Below are 16421 nucleotides of genomic sequence, written 5' to 3'. Positions count from 1 at the left end.
CTTTTGAGAGTTTTACTTTGTAACTTTAGCATTCTTTAATATAATTTTTGTATGTAATTAAATATGCCTTTATAACTAAGAAAATATATAGTTGAATACATAGTTTACGATATCTTACTCTATTACTAAAATGTGTTTCTCTGTCCACAGGGTTACAATAAGAGTATTTCCAAAACTGAAGTGATAATCCGCTTTGCTTTCCAAGCTGCCATCACAGTTTTGTGCATTGCCTGTCCTTGCTCATTGGGATTAGCAACCCCAACAGCTGTTATGGTGGGCACTGGGGTAGGAGCCCAGAATGGCATCTTGATCAAAGGTGGAGAGCCACTAGAGATGGCTCATAAGGTAAACAATGCAATTTATTTTTTCAAGGCTTTAGATTATGGTAGGACTCTGCATGCCAGTATTTTGCATTTGTTTCCAAACACAAAAGTTAAAATCCCAATTATCTGTAGGTGTCTAGGTACTAACTTTGGATGTCTGAATTATTCTGCAGTTGAAGCTTTCATGTAACAATGCAACTTTCTGTTTTGCTGCAGGTAAAGGTAGTGGTATTTGATAAAACAGGAACCATTACCCATGGATCTCCAGTAGTGATGCAAGTGAAGATTCTAGTGGAGGGTAATCAGATGCCACGTAATAAGATTTTGGCAATAGTGGGGACTGCTGAAAGTAACAGTGAGCATCCTCTGGGAGCAGCAATAACAAAATACTGCAAGAAGGTATTGTACCAAGACTCTTTTAGACGGGCAAAATATTTGGCAATGAGAGAGATCTTCTGCTGTAGAACTTTGTTTCAGCATTGCCTCAGTGTGACTGAATAACCTTGACTAGAAAGCAAGTAGCTTACTGAAGTGGCCTTTTACTTGGAGAATTCTGGAAGTTGAAAATGATGAAAGCATTGAATGATTCGATACTGTCTATGCTAGAGCCCAGCACTTAAAACTTGTGTTTTGATAATTGCATTTTATCTGCTTATGTTCTAAGCTTGGCGTGTGATGTAATTCACTGTTGGCACACTTATAAATGCAGCTGGATTCTGTATTTCTGAGAAAATGTTCAATTTTTTTTTCTCTTAGGAACTAGAGTCAGAAACCCTTGGAACCTGTACAGATTTCCAGGTAGTCGCAGGCTGTGGCATTAGCTGTAAAGTCACCAATATTGAAGCACTGTTGTACAAGAGAAATGAGATGATTGAAGAAAATAATATTAAGAATATGACCCTCATAAAAGTTGATGAGAACATTGAGGAATCAATGCAGCCTGCCTTGATTATTGATGCCCAGTTGCCAAGTAAGTTGATACACGAGTGTAAAAAAACATTTGTGCCAAGAATGATGATCTGGTGATTTTTGTTGAGGAGGCTGGTGGGGAGAGGCTGCCATGGGTCACTAACCTTTCCCCTCTGGAGAACTGGATCTGCATCCTCTTAAAGGCACAGAGGAGTTGCTCTTTACTTAATTAAATAGCTATGTATTTTATTCATCTGGAATAAATGGAGTCCTTGATGGGTACATATCTCTAAGGGATGTGCGCTAAAAGGAGCTCTTTTAGGGTACATCTACACTGCATGCTTATTTTGGAATAACATATTCTGGAAGATATAGTCTGAAATAGCTTATTTCAAAATAGAGTGTCCACACTACAGGGAAGCCTCAAAATTAGTTGAAGGCAGGCTCTCCTAACGTGGACGCACTCTCTCGATTTAGAGCCCCAGGAATCACTGGGAAGAGATTACTTAGAATGGTCCTAGTGAGGAGCTATTTTGAAATAGAAGCAGTGGAGTGTCCCCGCTGCAGCTATTTCGAAATAACTATTTCAGAAGAAGAATGAGGTTTACAGAAGTTGGAATAAGCTGTTTGTTATTTCGATATTATTTCGAAATAACAGAATTACTGTGTAGAGGCTCACATTGTTATTTCAGAATCATGTTAGTTATTCTGAAATAATGGTGCAGTCTAGACGCACCCTTCAGTTTGATCACAGAGATTTTAAACTTCTGTGCTAAAGATAATTGATGTCATAGTTTGGAATAGAACACAGGAGTCCGCTCCCAGTGCCCTTCTGTGTTTTCATTAAAACTGCTGCTTTCAAGATGTTCACTACCTGAAATCTTCATGATACTTACACTGTTGACCAGTCTTTGCTCAAAAGAGACTTAACATCATGACTTTCATATGTATTAGAGCGAAGAGATAGGACATTTATGTAGTGTTGCTCCATATTACAACTGTAGGCCTTTTGGGAAAAGAAAGGTCTTTGGGGCAGGTAAAAAGAAAAATGTTCCTAAGCATTGTTTAGATTTTGGGTAATGATGCCACTAGTCTGTCTGAGCACTCTACTCTGGCCATGTCTACACTAGGAAACTATTTCAAAATTACTACATTTGACTTAACTCCGATTCAACAAATTCGACCTAGCGTGTCCTCATTACTAGGAAGCCTCGAAATTACTCTGAGGCAGGCTCTGTTAATGTGGACACGCTACCTTGGACTTAGAGCCCCAGGAAACACTGGGGAGTAATTATTTTGAAATAGCGACACTGGAATGTACACACTACTGTTCAAAATAGCTATTTCAGAATTCACATTACTGCTGATGAAAAGCACTAGTACAGATTTTTAATTCCTTAGCGCGTTATTGTGAAATAACGGGCTTGGTAGTGTGGACACTCCTCTTATAAATTCGACCTTGGGGTTGGGAGTGTTATTTCTAAATTAAGTTCTAGTGTAGAGCAGGGCCCAGTGAACTCTTGTCTGGATCAACTTAAATGTATCCACATGATGATAGGATTGCATTTTCTTCCTTCAGCTACCTTGAATTATCAGAAGTACTCTGTTCTCATTGGAAACCGGGAATGGATGACTAGAAATGGCCTTGTTCTTAAAAGTGATATTGATAATGCCATGATTGAATATGAACATAAAGGCTGCACTGCAGTACTTGTAGCTGTTGATGGTAAGATTGTTGTCCCTTTTCTGTGTTCTTGGGTTTAACGTGTGAGCATTTAAATAGAAAGTGATGAGGAAAATAATTGACCCTGAAACAATCATTTGGATTATTAATAATAAATACTTTGCTTTTTATAGAGTCATGTGACCATAAAGGAGTATCTAGCTTTAAAGTTTTCATAACGTTTTGAAAGGCAGAGCTTCATTCAGCTCACCTGGACAGACGTTTGGGCACACCATAAGGATTTTTAAACGTTAGGAGACTAAGAAGAAGAGGGGAATACTTTGAGCTCTGAGAGGGTCTTCTAGAACCCACTGCCTGCTATGGTTGGGGAAAAGAACTTTAATAAGAACACATTCATTTTCGTACTGTCTGTATTAGGAATGTTGTGTGGCTTGATAGTTATTGCTGATACAGTGAAACCTGAGGCTGAACTGGCAGTCCACATTTTGAAGACTATGGGTTTAGAAGTTGTTCTGATGACTGGAGACAACAATAAAACAGCAAGACATATTGCCTCTCAGGTAAGTTGCTGAATATCTAACTCACATTTTTTTCATGATATTTACCCTACTCTCTCAGTGAACCCGGCTGCACTCTATGCAGGGGGAAGGAATATCTCCTCTCATGTTTTAGTGTCTCCCAAAATTGGTTGAAGGTGAATAGTACCAACAATGTAAAAAAATTAAGAGGTTAGTAAATTAATACAGAAACACTTATAGTTTATTTTCTGTAAGCAGGTACAACTGCAGAGTATTGCACCTCTTCCATGAGATTTGGGCCAGGACTTTTAGCTTGATGATGTCCCTTTTAACCGTGATAATGCAATCAGTTAATTGCTTGAGGGATCATTCAGTAGTAATCTAAGTATCTCTACTTCAATAGCTGGCATAAAAATGTATTGATCATTGGAGAAAGATTATTCTTGAAGATCCAAGTTGCCAAGATCGTTTTGTTCTTTCTCTTACATTAGGTTGGCATCACCAAAGTATTTGCTGAGGTTCTTCCCTCGCACAAGGTAGCCAAAGTGAAGCAGTTACAGGAGGATGGCAAGCGGGTAGCAATGGTGGGAGACGGTATCAATGATTCCCCAGCTCTTGCCATGGCTAATGTTGGAATTGCAATTGGTACAGGCACTGATGTAGCCATTGAGGCAGCAGATGTCGTCTTAATTAGGGTAAGTAATAGAACTAAGCTTGTTTCTAAAAGAACAGAGGGTGGGGTGTGCCAGAGGCAGTGAAGTGAAGGACATTATCTGGGACCTGAGTTCGGTCCCTCACTCGGACATTGGCCCGATGGGGACAATTGCAAAGATAATTTGCTCCATCTCCACAGGCCAATGGAATTGAAGTAGGGAGGAAATGATCTTTCTCTGTCTCCTGAGGGTGTGATGTTCATTGGCTCTTGAAAGAAGCTAGAGCCAGATTTCTGTTGCTGGATGTTTCTTGGCAACAGTGGCAAGTGTCAGCATGGGTAAAGGAGAAGAAATGAGGGTGACCTTTGGGGAAGGAATTGAACATTGAAAATTAAACTTTATTTTGCTAGGATCACATCTTCCTGTATGCCAAAGAATTTTCACAGACTGGTTATAAATGACTGAATAACAGAGTTTGATAGGAACCCTGGCAAACGATTGTAGCAACACCAGCAGATGTTGTTGTAAAAATATTTGTTTTACATCAAAGCCCAGGGACTCAGAACGCTTATTGCGATTGGCACTGGACAAGTATAAAAGAGAGGAAGGACTGACAAGCTAAAAACACCTAGTAGAGAGGGACTTGTTTTAGAAACGTCCACCTTACAGTATTCAGCATTGAACACAGTAATGTAATAACATTTAATTTGTGCAATTAGTTTTCTTTGACTTTTCCTACAAACATTTTAATTTGCAGAACGATTTGTTAGATGTGGTGGCAAGTATAGATTTATCCAGGAAGACCGTCAGAACAATCCGGTTCAACTTTGTCTTTGCTCTAATTTATAATCTCGTGGGAATTCCTGTAGCTGCTGGTATGTGTTTTCCATCGTAGTACTGACTCTGTGCTTGATTAATAGATAATTGCAGTGATGTTTTCTCCATAAAATAGTATCCATAGTTTTTGTCTGTGTGATTATCAATACAAAATTCTTTACCTTTAGGGAGATGGTTGAGGAGTAGTAGGATTAATATTGATGTGGTCTGTATGTCAACATTTATTTAAAAGAAATATTTTGTTCACTGATGTGGGAAAACCTATGGCTTTCACGCTACGAAGAGAACCCTTTACTGTAGGGGAAACAAGCTATGGCTTGCACTTGAACCTTCATCTGTATTTTAACATGTGCTAGATAACCTATTTTAACTAATATAGCTGTAAATCCTAATCTAGACATGACAAAATGATTATTCCTACCTGTGCTCCTATTCTGCACACACTAGATCTTAGTCATGTTCGTTACTGTGTTAAAGTGCAACTAAAATGTCATGTATAGATGTCCATAGGGATGCTTGCTGGGCTGTATAAAGTGTATCTGATGAAATAGCCTGTTCTGATATGGTTTATGTAGAATCAGCGCTGGTTTCTTTCCTAGGTGTCTTTCTGCCACTTGGTATTGTTTTGCAGCCGTGGATGGGCTCTGCTGCAATGGCTGCCTCTTCTGTTTCTGTTGTGTGTTCTTCTCTGTTGCTAAAGCTGTAAGTATGAAAAATTCTGTATTTTTGACTTGCAGTCACAGATATTTTAGGTTAGAGAAGGGATGTAAAATCCCTGTTAATTAGTTAACTGGTTAATCCTGAGGTTTAACTGGTTAACCGTTTAAGCAGTATCCTGCTGGGAGTGGACGGGGGACAGACAGCGGCCCCAAGCGTGCAGGGGGGTGCAGCTTGCACTCCCAGCCCCCGTGCAGTTGGGGCTACTGGCTTCTGCCCTCATTCCCCACTTTTGGAACTGACACTGACAGCTCCCTCTGCATCCCCCTGCCCCCCCGCACATGGAGATGCTGGCAGCAGGAGCCAGTAGCCCAAAGCACAAGGGGCCCCACCAACTTCTTCTCCCACATGGGAGGGCCAGCACCTGACCCTGCGGGGCTGGAGCAGGGGGCTGTTCCTGGTTGCCAGTTGAGAAATTAGGAGTTTTTACACTGCACTATGTATTCATATTATGAAAAGCTATGCGCATTAACTGTTGTGATTTCTAATTGAGCATCTGCTGTAAGTTTCTTTCCACATTGAGTTGTTTCTATGCACAGTTACTGCCAATTAATTTATACTGGATTTTTTTCCTTAGCTACAAAAAACCAAGTTACAAGAAATATGAACACAGTGCCCGTGACCATCTGAGACAGAAGAGCCCTTCAGAAATCAGTGTCCATGTTGGAATTGAGGAAACTGGGATAGCTTCTCCTAAACTGAACCTAATGAATCAAATCATCAGTTATAGTAGAGCCTCAATAAATTCCCTGTTCTCAGATAAACGCTCCCTCAGCAACATAGTTCTCAATGAACCAGATAAGCACTCACTTCTGGTGGGAGATTTCCGAGAGGAAGACACTGCATTATGAAAAGTTGGCTAGAATTCTGGATGCACTGATATATTCTGGAGGTCTGACTTGTTTTAAGGATTTTCCTCATATCTTCTCTAGGTTTTAATTGTCCAATTGTACAAGAAAGAAAATATTTTTTTCATGTTTTAAACACAGAAGCTGGTCCATTTATTTGCAGGGACTTCCAGTATTTTTTACCAGCTATAGCAAAGAAAGAAGGAATGGTGGCTGGAGCCTGCAAGTAAAGCTGAATAATGTCACTAAGAAGCTGTTAATGTCACATTTTTTCTATAAGATGCTGGAATACAATTAAGAAAACCTGCAGGGGAACCAGAAATGGAGTAGAGGACTGACCAAATGGCAACTAGGAACAATTTTTTGAGGTGTAGCTTGGTTAAGACATTTGTGGATCAAAGATGTTAATGATCACAGCTGTAAAGGCTGAAAGTGCTCTTCATTTGCAAATAGATGTGCCTTATTGAATAACTCTTGGGATTTCTCTCATTTATAACCTACTCCAGATAAGAAATTGTCCTGCAAAATCTTAATATTATTTTATAATCAAGTGCCCTGCCATTCTACTCCCTGGATCCTAGTAATATGAAGAGAGAGAACTGAAGAGGTTTAGGTTTATTTTCCCCCATCATCTCTGTGATTGACTTCTGTCCTTTCTCTGTATATCTGTCTCAATACACTCCTGCTACTGAATTTATCTTCTAGAACAGGGCTGGGCAAGAGCCTGTCAGCGGGCCAGATCCCTAATGCATTGCCTGGGAGCTGGGGATGCATGAGCCCTTTCAATTGCTTCTATTAAAGGGCTCCTGTCTTCCCGGCGGCTGCTAAGATGTGAGCCCTTTTAATAGAAGCAATTGAAAGGGCTTGCAGCTCCCTGCCTGCCACATTGCTTGGGAGTTGCAGGGAAAGTGGGAGCCCTTACACTTTTTTCTATTTAAAGACCACACCCCTTCCTCCAAGGCCCTGCCCCTTGTGGTCCGCGACCACTTTGAAAATTTCTGAAGTGATCCCCCTTCAAAAATGATTGCTCATCCCTGTTCTAGAAGGCACAGAAAGGGTTGCTAAGTCTTGTCCCTTGCCTCTGAGAGCCCAGAAAACACACCACCTGAGATTTCTCGAATGCTTGTCTAAAGAAGTGACAGGGTATGTTACTATCTGAATTATTGGGCTTTTAAAAAACTTCTTTAGCCTTTAAAGTAGCTATTGTTAGTTACCACCACCTGCCAATTCCCTTTAAATGAACTGCACTGATTCATGCTAATGTTTCAAGATCTGTCATTATAATCTTTACAGTTATACTTCATGCTTAAGTAGAGCAAACTGTGTGTAACACTATTTACTACCTACGGACATAATGTCAGTTGCTTATAAAGATGTTTATAGTCTACCAAGCCCTGAACCAGAACCCTATTCTCCCAACCACCTCAATTTGGGAATATTCAGATCCAGACTTTGTGGATTTGGTCCACCGTTACTGGTCACAGTACTGAATTCTCAAAATAAGATTTTTTTTTATTATTAATCATAAATATTACAAATGAAATTTCTCACTGAGAAAGCAGCTTAGTGTTTATCACCCATTTACCTTTCTGGAGTATTGGCTTAATCTGCAAATATTCTTGAATCCCTTTACTCGGAGACCTATTGACTTGTTTCCTAGGTAAACAATGATGAGGAATTACACTATAAAGTCTAATCCACAATGTGAGCATTTCACACACATCATAATGCTGAGTGCAATGTATAACTTTTTGTTGTTTCCACATTAAGGAAAAAATTAGGAGTAGGAAAACATCAAATTTTCATTCAGGCATTTTGTTCATGTGATCATAAACTGATAAAATTGAAATATTTCTTCATCTAGATTATAGCTATATTTGTCTATTTTGGTGTTAGGAAACTTTAATTTATGCCATAGTAAAGACATTCTATTATGTGTTGTTCTCAGTCTTGAACAACAAAGGTATTTATGATTAATGGATGAATTATCATCTAGAAACCAATAAAATACTGCCATGTAGCATTTACTGCTTTAAGATCACATAAATTGATTCCATGATTCTAGTTTTGTTTTTCACCTACCTTCATTTTGGGCAAGATTGAACAGGTGCAATAGGGAGAGTTGTGCATGATTTATTTTCTCAAAGAGCACTTTTCACATGGCAGCAGACTTTCTTTATGCAGGAGAACTTGTTTTTGAATTATGCTAATAATTGGTTGTATTCTGCTTGATCCTGCAATGAATATAATTGGACCCTGTCCTATTTAAAAACCAGAATTTTGCCACTGATTTATCGGAACAGGAACAGATTCATAATCCTGTGTTTATGACATCTGTTGCATGGGAAAATATCAAAATTATGACTTTCAGTGCAGGAACGGAGAATGGTCACTTGGAACAAGTCCTGGTTTTAAATTCTTTTTATCCAGTTACTTCACATGCACAGTGGTATCCAATACTAAGGAATCGCTTGTTTTAATCAGGTGACTGGAAATTTGATTCGTACTTGAATGAATACACAACGCATTGAAATGCTTAGTTTTGTATATATGGTCCAGAAAATCTGCGTCTTTTTTTTTTTTTTAAACAGAGTTTTTTCCCAGTAAATGTCTTTATGGTGGGGGGGGGGGGGCTCGCTGAAATTTTTGAATGTTTACATTGATGCCTTGTGAATAAAATATTTCATGTTGTGCTTGAAGATGAACCAAAATGTTTTCCAGTTTGAATGTACAATGTAGGTGAAATAGCATAAAAGGTAAAATGATTGCAAAATGTAAATGTGCTATTTTTTTCTGTAAATAAATTGTAATTGTCTCTATGGAGATCTTAAAATCCTGTAGTTATACATCAACAAAACCATTTTAAAATACTCAGTTACAAATGAAACTATGCATCAGACTAGCTTATTTATTATTATTTCCTGTACTGTTGTTAGATAAATGTAAGATCTCTGGTTTATTTTAAAAAACACACAAAAAAAGCTAATAATAATCACTGTCTGAAACTTACATTGGATTTATCAGTACACTTTTTTACAAATGATATAAGTGTGTGTCATACATGTAATCAATTTCATGCCAAAAGGAGCTGTAAAACCAACAGAGTCAGAACAGAAGCAGGGCAATGTTTAATTACATGAGCCAATAAGAATATTTAAATGTTTGATTAAGAAACCAGAAGTTCCAGCCAAATATTTTTAACTTGAGAGAAATCTTTTTATTAAGTTTGGTAACAGAAAAAGAACAATGAACAATTCTGTGAAATATTAATTGTAGTACTGTTATGTCTCTCTAAATTTATGCCTATGAGTATGTAATATTGCATTTATAATTCTATCAAGATTGTGCCTTCAACTTTATAATTATAAGGTTGTTAAAATGTTATGTTCAATGTCTTGTTTTTAAAGTGCTTTCTGGAATTCCATTTCTAATACTCCTGTTGTAGAGGTGAAAAAATATAATTGCCAGCTACACTTGACTGCTTGCTAATCTCTGAATTGCTGTGCTTCACTAACACACTTAAAATATGTGATCATTACAAAGGATTCTTCATTGGCCTAAATCAGTTGCTTTGTAGCATATTTGAATAGTCACATGTAAACCATGGACATTATAGAACCCTGTGTCTGGCAGGCACCATATACTATTTCTAGCTTTCTCCCTCTTTCAGTTTCATAGGTGACCCTCTTATTTGGGAATGTGTTATAATGTGAATTGGGATTTATTTTTATTGTCGGGTCTGCCAGTGGTCTGCTACAATTATGATCTTGGCCAAGTACTTTCACCTTTCTGCCATTCACCTTTCTGCTGTAAAATGGGCTGGGATGCTAAGGGTCATGGTCAATTAATGTTGGTTATGCCCACTGAGATCCTTGGGTAAAAGGTATCAGTTTATTTTGGATATGGGCCGACCATATAAATGAGAGGTTTCAGTCTGCAATAATACTAATTACAGGTTGGACCTCACTGGTCCACTTTTGGGAACTGACTGGTCCTGAACGAGGGGATTTGCCAGACCAGGGAAGGTCCTTCCACTCATGGCTGTGCTGTTACCAGACTAGGGCTATAGCCTGTCCCTGCTGCTGCCTCAGCCCCCAGGGCTCTCTCCAGCCCCGCTAATGTCAGGGCTAGAGCACCATGGCCACATCTGCACAGCCAGGGCAGAGCTCTGCAGTTCTCTGTCTCCATAGCTGGGGCTGGAGCTCTGTGGCTGGGGCAGAGGGAGGAATGGGGCCAGAGCTCTGCCTCCTGGGCTAGATCTCCCTGGCTGCTGCTGCTGGAACTGGAGTTCCCTGGTCTCCGGAACCAGAACTCAGCCAGAGCTCCCTGACTGCTGTTGGGGTCGGGGCCGGAGGTCCACAGCTGTCGCCAGGCTAGAGCTCCCCTGGCTGCTGGAGCCAGGGAGCTCCGCTGGGACCAGAACTCCCCACCATGCCATCTGTCCTCCCCTCTCTCCCCCACACTTGGCTCCCAGCTGAGTAACCAGAGCCCCTTATGGTGCTCCTGCCCCACCGCCAGACCCCCCTCTTCCTGGACCCTGGTCCAGGAACATCCATGGTCTATGCCAGACCACAGATGTTTCTGGAACAGGGAGTCCCAGTTAGTGGAGGTACAACCTGTAGCATAAAATTGTTTAGGCATCCAAACAGAGAAGAAATTTAACATGAACGCCCCTGTGTGTGCTAGTGGCACCTCTTTGTTCTGATCAGGGTTTGTCTAAAATCTAGATCTCTGCAGCTCCTGTGCATGGCCAGAATGATGGCTGCAGTTACTCAAAATGCTCAGAATGAAAGGTGCAAGGACGTAAAAATGACAGGCAATGGGGTTGGGGGTTTCCATTGAGTTCACTGGCTAATCTGCTGACTTTCGCAGCATAATCTCCCAAACACAGAATTTAAACTAATAGCAAAGTGTTAGACACATTCTATTATTGTTTTCTGAAAAATAAACCTCTCCACCAAAGCAGTTCTCCCTTCTAAATGTTTGTGGAAGCTTCCTTCTGTTCCCCTTCCTGCGATTGGTTGTTTTTTCACTATCATGCACATTTTATCCCTGCCTCTCTGAATGTGTGTGAAGGGCATTGTTGGCCATGAAATATTTGTGAAAAAACTCAGAGCAGTTTCAAAACTTACCTGTGTCACTCTCAGGCTCTGATCCTACAAAGAGGTACTCAGACCCAACTGTACCTCTGACCAACCATCAAACAAACAGCAGATTTGACTTCCTGGTCAAGGGCTCTCAAATCCTCCCAGTTGCACACCCACATGATCACGTAGTTCACAATTTCCACCACCACTTCAGACCTTTTTACTATTATTGGTCCACCATCACATCTGATTTTTGGGTTATAGAAATCGTCTCATATGGCTATACCATCCCTTTCTTCTCTACTTCCAAACACCCCATCCACCCCGACCCTCTTCAGGGACCCTTCTCACGAGGATCTACTAAAACAGGAGGTCTGTCAACTCCTCTCCACCAGAGTGGTAGAAAGTGTACCAGACAAGTTCAGAAGCAAAGACTTCTATTCCCACTACTTCCTCACCCAGAAAAAACAGGAGGGTGGAGACCTATACTTGATCTCTGGAAACTCAACTGTTACCTTCAAAGACTGGTTCAAAATGGTAACTCTTGCATCTATAATCCCAATGTTAGACAACAGGATTGGTTTGCAGTCCTTGACCTTCAGGATGCTTATTTTCATATCACTATCCACCCCGCTCACAGGCAGTTTCTTCGATTCACAGTTGGTGTAAAGCACTTCCAGTATTGAGTGCTCCTTTTCAGTGTTTCTGCCACACCCAGAATGTTTTCGAAAATGCTCGCGGTAGTAGCAATGCACCTATGTTGATGGGGGTGTTATAATTTTCCCCTACTTCGATAACTGCCTCAAAGGGCCTGTCTTCAGAGGAAAAATGCCGTATGATACTTATAGCCAGACAGACGTTCGAATCTCTTAGTCTGATCATCAAAGACCAGAAATCCATGCTCAAGCCATCCCAAACCTTGGAATTCATAGGTGCTCGCCTCGATTCTACCACAGCACGTGCTTACTTACCTATTCAAAGATTCCAAGCTATCCAAGACTTTGTCGCAGTAGTTACTATGAGTCCTACAGTTCTGATTCTTACATACCTACAACTTATGGGTCATATGGCTGCCACAACATATGTAGTCCATCATGCATGACTGCACTTTCACTGCCTCCAGGACTGGGTAGAATTTGTGTATACTCCCAAAAGGCACCATATCCACAAAAGAGTGACTCCTCCCTCTGCTATTATAACTTCCCTCAGATAGTGGACTGAGCCACGCAATCTCCTTGCAGGAGTCCCATTTCATCGGCCTCAACCGTCTGCTCACATTACTACAGACCCTCCCTTATGAACGGTTTGTCAGTTCAGGGTCAATGGACACCACGAGAAGCAACCTTTCACATAAACATCCTGGAACTCAAGGGTGGTTTTCAACACCTGTAAGCACTACCAGACACATATTCACGACACCACTTTCAGAATACTTATCAACAACATCGCCATGATGTATTACACGAATCACCAACAGGGCACGTACTCCTGCTCCCTTTGCACAAAAGTAGTGCACCTCTGGAATTGGTGCATTTGCAACAAGCACATTCTAATTGCATCTTGCTTACCTGGCATCAACAATGCTGCTGCAGACTCTCTAAGCAGACATTTTGCACCAGATCATGAATGGGAACTTCGACACGACATTCTCCAATGTATCTTTCACCTTTGGGGTTTTCCCCTAATAGACCTCTTTGCCACCTACAAAAATTCAAAGTGCCGACATTACTATTCCCAGAGCAGGCATTGGCCAGGGATCCCTAGGAGATGCCTTTTTTCTCAACTGAGTTGGCCCTCTTCTATATGCATTTCCCTGCATCACACTCATTCCCAGGGTCCTCCGTGATCTTCTGACCCAGGACCACAGCACCCTCCTACACCCTCAGCCCCATATCCTGCACCTGATAGCTTGGTTCTTAGTTGGTTCTGCAAATCCAAAGATCTCTGCTCCACACAAGTTAAAGAGGTCTTGATGCGTAGCAGAAAGGATACGCGTTCCACTTAACTCCACAATTGGCTCGGGTTTGTCTCCTGGTGTATTACTAAACATCTTGACCCATATGCAGCACGCCTGCATCAAATCTTTGAATACATCCTCTCCTTAAAGCAGTCAGGATTAGCCATCGCCTCCCTCAAAGTATACACCTTGTGGCAATTACGGCCTTCCGACACTCCATGACCTCTGAATTCGCCCACCCGACCACCAAGAGATTCCTTGAAGGGTTGGCCAACCTTAATCTGCCTCACAGGCCCTTAGCTGGAACTTGGATCTAGTTCTGAACACCCTTACTCAAACACCTTTCGAACCATTGGCCGCTTCACTACTCTCAATAATGACAAAGTGTTTTTTCCACCTGCCATTACATCTGCGCGCAGAGTCAGTGCGCTTGCAGCTTTGATTGCAGTATCTCCGGATACTACTTTTAACAAAGACAGCGTTATTCTACAACCTCACCCAGCCTTCATTCCCAAAGTGTGTTCTGAATTCCATATCAACAAACCAATCATTCTCTCTTCCTTCTATCCCAAACCACATGCCTCGTCATGAGAAGCAACCCTGCATTCCCTTGACGTTTACAGAGCACTCGCCTTTTACATAGATAAAACTTGAGCCTTCCGCGAATCGCAACGCTTACTAGTGTCTCTAGTGGACCGCTCCAAGGACAAATCACTCTGATCTCAGGTCTTTGCCCACGAAAGCTTAGGCTCCAATACATCTGTTAGTCTATAAGGTAGATCTTGTAGCCTCTGACAGATGATCCTAACTGGTTTGGCTGGGAGGCACTTCAGGTGCCCCTTGCCTACTGCTATTGCCCAAAGCCTTACAGCTGCCCCCTGGGAGCCTCCTGCTTGTTGTGCAGGGTGGCAGAGACAGAGGCAGGGAGGTGCTGATGTCACTCTGTCCCCTTCTCCTGCACCCCATCTTTACAGAGTTAGGGCCACAGTGAAGGGGTTGGGCAGAGTATTGGGGTTTGAGGTAGATCCTAGACTGTTTTAAATTCAAAAGGTGATCTTGTGCCTAAAAAAGGTTGGCGACCACTGATCTAGGTATATTGTGAGTGTGATGGGAAAATAACTGTTTGTGTACACATTTCAAATGATATTGCCATCCTTGAATGTTACTGTTTTTCCTTGTACTGTTCCACAGACAGTGTAGTCTGTGGCTGTGTGCAGTCATCAGCCCCACATGGTAAAAGGAGTCATCATACACTGTTAGTATTTTCTGCTGATTCATCCTCCTAGTTTCCACCTGAGGACAGAAAGAACATGATTTTTATGGTGCTTAGAATCCTAAAAATAAATGAAAACTAGATGGTCCTGAAAATGCTAAGACATAAGATAAAGTACATAATGGATTCTGTGCATATTTGGTGAGTGCTTTGAATTTATATAGACAACATAATATTAGAAATGTGGCATGAATGGCAGGCAAGATTATCTCAGGAGTATATACCTTTTTGAACTCTAGCTACAGAGCTGTGGCCATATTAATGTGTAATACCTGAAAACTTGTTTTGCATATGAACATCTTTGGCTAGACACCTGCAGAACTGTAGGGAGCTAGAAAGCTTGCACCAACAGAAGTTTTAATCAAGTAAATGGTAGACCACCTTTGTCCCCACCCTTACCTGAAGGTATTTAGTATTAAGCATTAATCCTTTTGCACATCCAGTGCCAGTTCTGAAAAGTGGCTGAATTGATTCTATTCTGAGTTCACACAGGTGCCAGCAAATGGGCTACCCCTCTCTGTTTTAGGCTGGAGTCTGTAAGCCTGTGATCTCTCTGAGGGTCTTTACACACTGCTCATCACCCTGAACAGAATCTCCCAAACATTTAGGCTATGTCTACACTTGTGGCTTCTTGTGAGTAATATGCAAATGAGGCTAAGAGTGGAATATTGCCGATCCTCATTTGCATACCTAATGAGCCACCATTTTTTTCAGAAGAGGCTCTTGTGCAAGAAGAATAGTGATAGAAATGTAGCTGTGTTAGTCTGGGGTAGTTGAAGCAAAATGCAGGACAATGTAGCCCTTTAAAGACTAACAAGATGGTTTATCAGATGATGAGCTTTCGTGGGCCAGACCCACTTCCTCAGATCAAAAATCTGAGGTTTTTGATCTGAGGAAGTGGGTCTGGCCCACGAAAGCTCATCATCTAATAAACCATCTTGTTAGTCTTTAAAGTGCTACATTGTCCTGCATTTTGCTTGTGCAAGAAGGAGTGTCTACACTGCCCCTTCTTGTGCAAGAAAAACCTGATTGCTCAATGCCATTACACCTATTACCTGACAGGAAGAACGGTATTGGGCAAGAGGATTTTTCTTGCACACGAAGGGGCAGTGTAGATGCTCCTCCTTGCGGAGAGCTTCTTCTGAAAAAAATGGTGGCTTGTTAGGTATGCAAATGAGGCTCAGCGCTATTCCATGCTTAACCTCATGTGCATATTACTTGCACAAGAAGCCGTGAGTGTAGACAAAGTCTTATTGTGCGTGGTGGGATGTCACAAGGGGGTCCAGCCCTGGCAATGCAAAGCCCCATTTCCTTAAAGCTGCTGCTCTTGGCTTCTTTCAAAGCGGGTGAGGTAATAGCTCTGCCTGGAGCAGGGCCCAGCCACCCCACCCAGCGCCAGAAGTGCTCAGCGGTGCTCCAAGGCTGCTCTGCCACCACGAGGAGCGCGCCCAAGGAAGACCAGCTTGTCTCCCCCAAGCCTGAGCCCAAAGGGTGTAACAGCCCAGCCTGCTCCTGCCTTAGGCGGCCCAAACCCCTGTCCCGCCCTCTCGTCCACAGCCCCCCTCGGGCAGCTGCGGGGGAAATGGAGGGGACTACAGGCCGCACCACTCCGAGC

At 41.7% G+C, this 16421-nt stretch overlaps 1 protein-coding gene across 3 annotated transcripts in view; it reads left to right on the top strand.

The window, feature by feature from the left end:
* Window positions 1–9873, top strand: part of ATP7A (ATPase copper transporting alpha) — a 65482-nt gene extending 55609 nt beyond the window's left edge. The window contains exons 15-23 of one of the 3 annotated variants that reach the window (XM_075940899.2): window positions 151–345; window positions 540–722; window positions 1080–1293; window positions 2812–2958; window positions 3334–3476; window positions 3926–4129; window positions 4845–4962; window positions 5524–5626; window positions 6219–9873. In XM_075940899.2, coding sequence (XP_075797014.2) covers window positions 151–345; window positions 540–722; window positions 1080–1293; window positions 2812–2958; window positions 3334–3476; window positions 3926–4129; window positions 4845–4962; window positions 5524–5626; window positions 6219–6492 — 1581 coding nt within the window. In that variant the 3' untranslated portion in view covers window positions 6493–9873. Of the gene's footprint in view, window positions 1–150; window positions 346–539; window positions 723–1079; window positions 1294–2811; window positions 2959–3333; window positions 3477–3925; window positions 4130–4844; window positions 4963–5523; window positions 5630–6218 lie in introns of those variants that run through there. The other 2 variants (XM_075940900.2, XM_089781855.1) reach the window with 2 other exon arrangements.
* The last annotated feature ends 6548 nt before the right edge of the window (window positions 9874–16421 follow it).

Source organism: Pelodiscus sinensis, chromosome 13, assembly GCF_052426305.1.
Source record: "Pelodiscus sinensis isolate ZL-2025 chromosome 13, ASM5242630v1, whole genome shotgun sequence".
In the NCBI taxonomy this organism is placed as follows: domain Eukaryota; kingdom Metazoa; phylum Chordata; order Testudines; family Trionychidae; genus Pelodiscus; species Pelodiscus sinensis.
The sequence above is the reverse complement of the archived record's forward strand: the minus strand, read 5'-3'. Positions and strand labels throughout refer to the sequence as shown.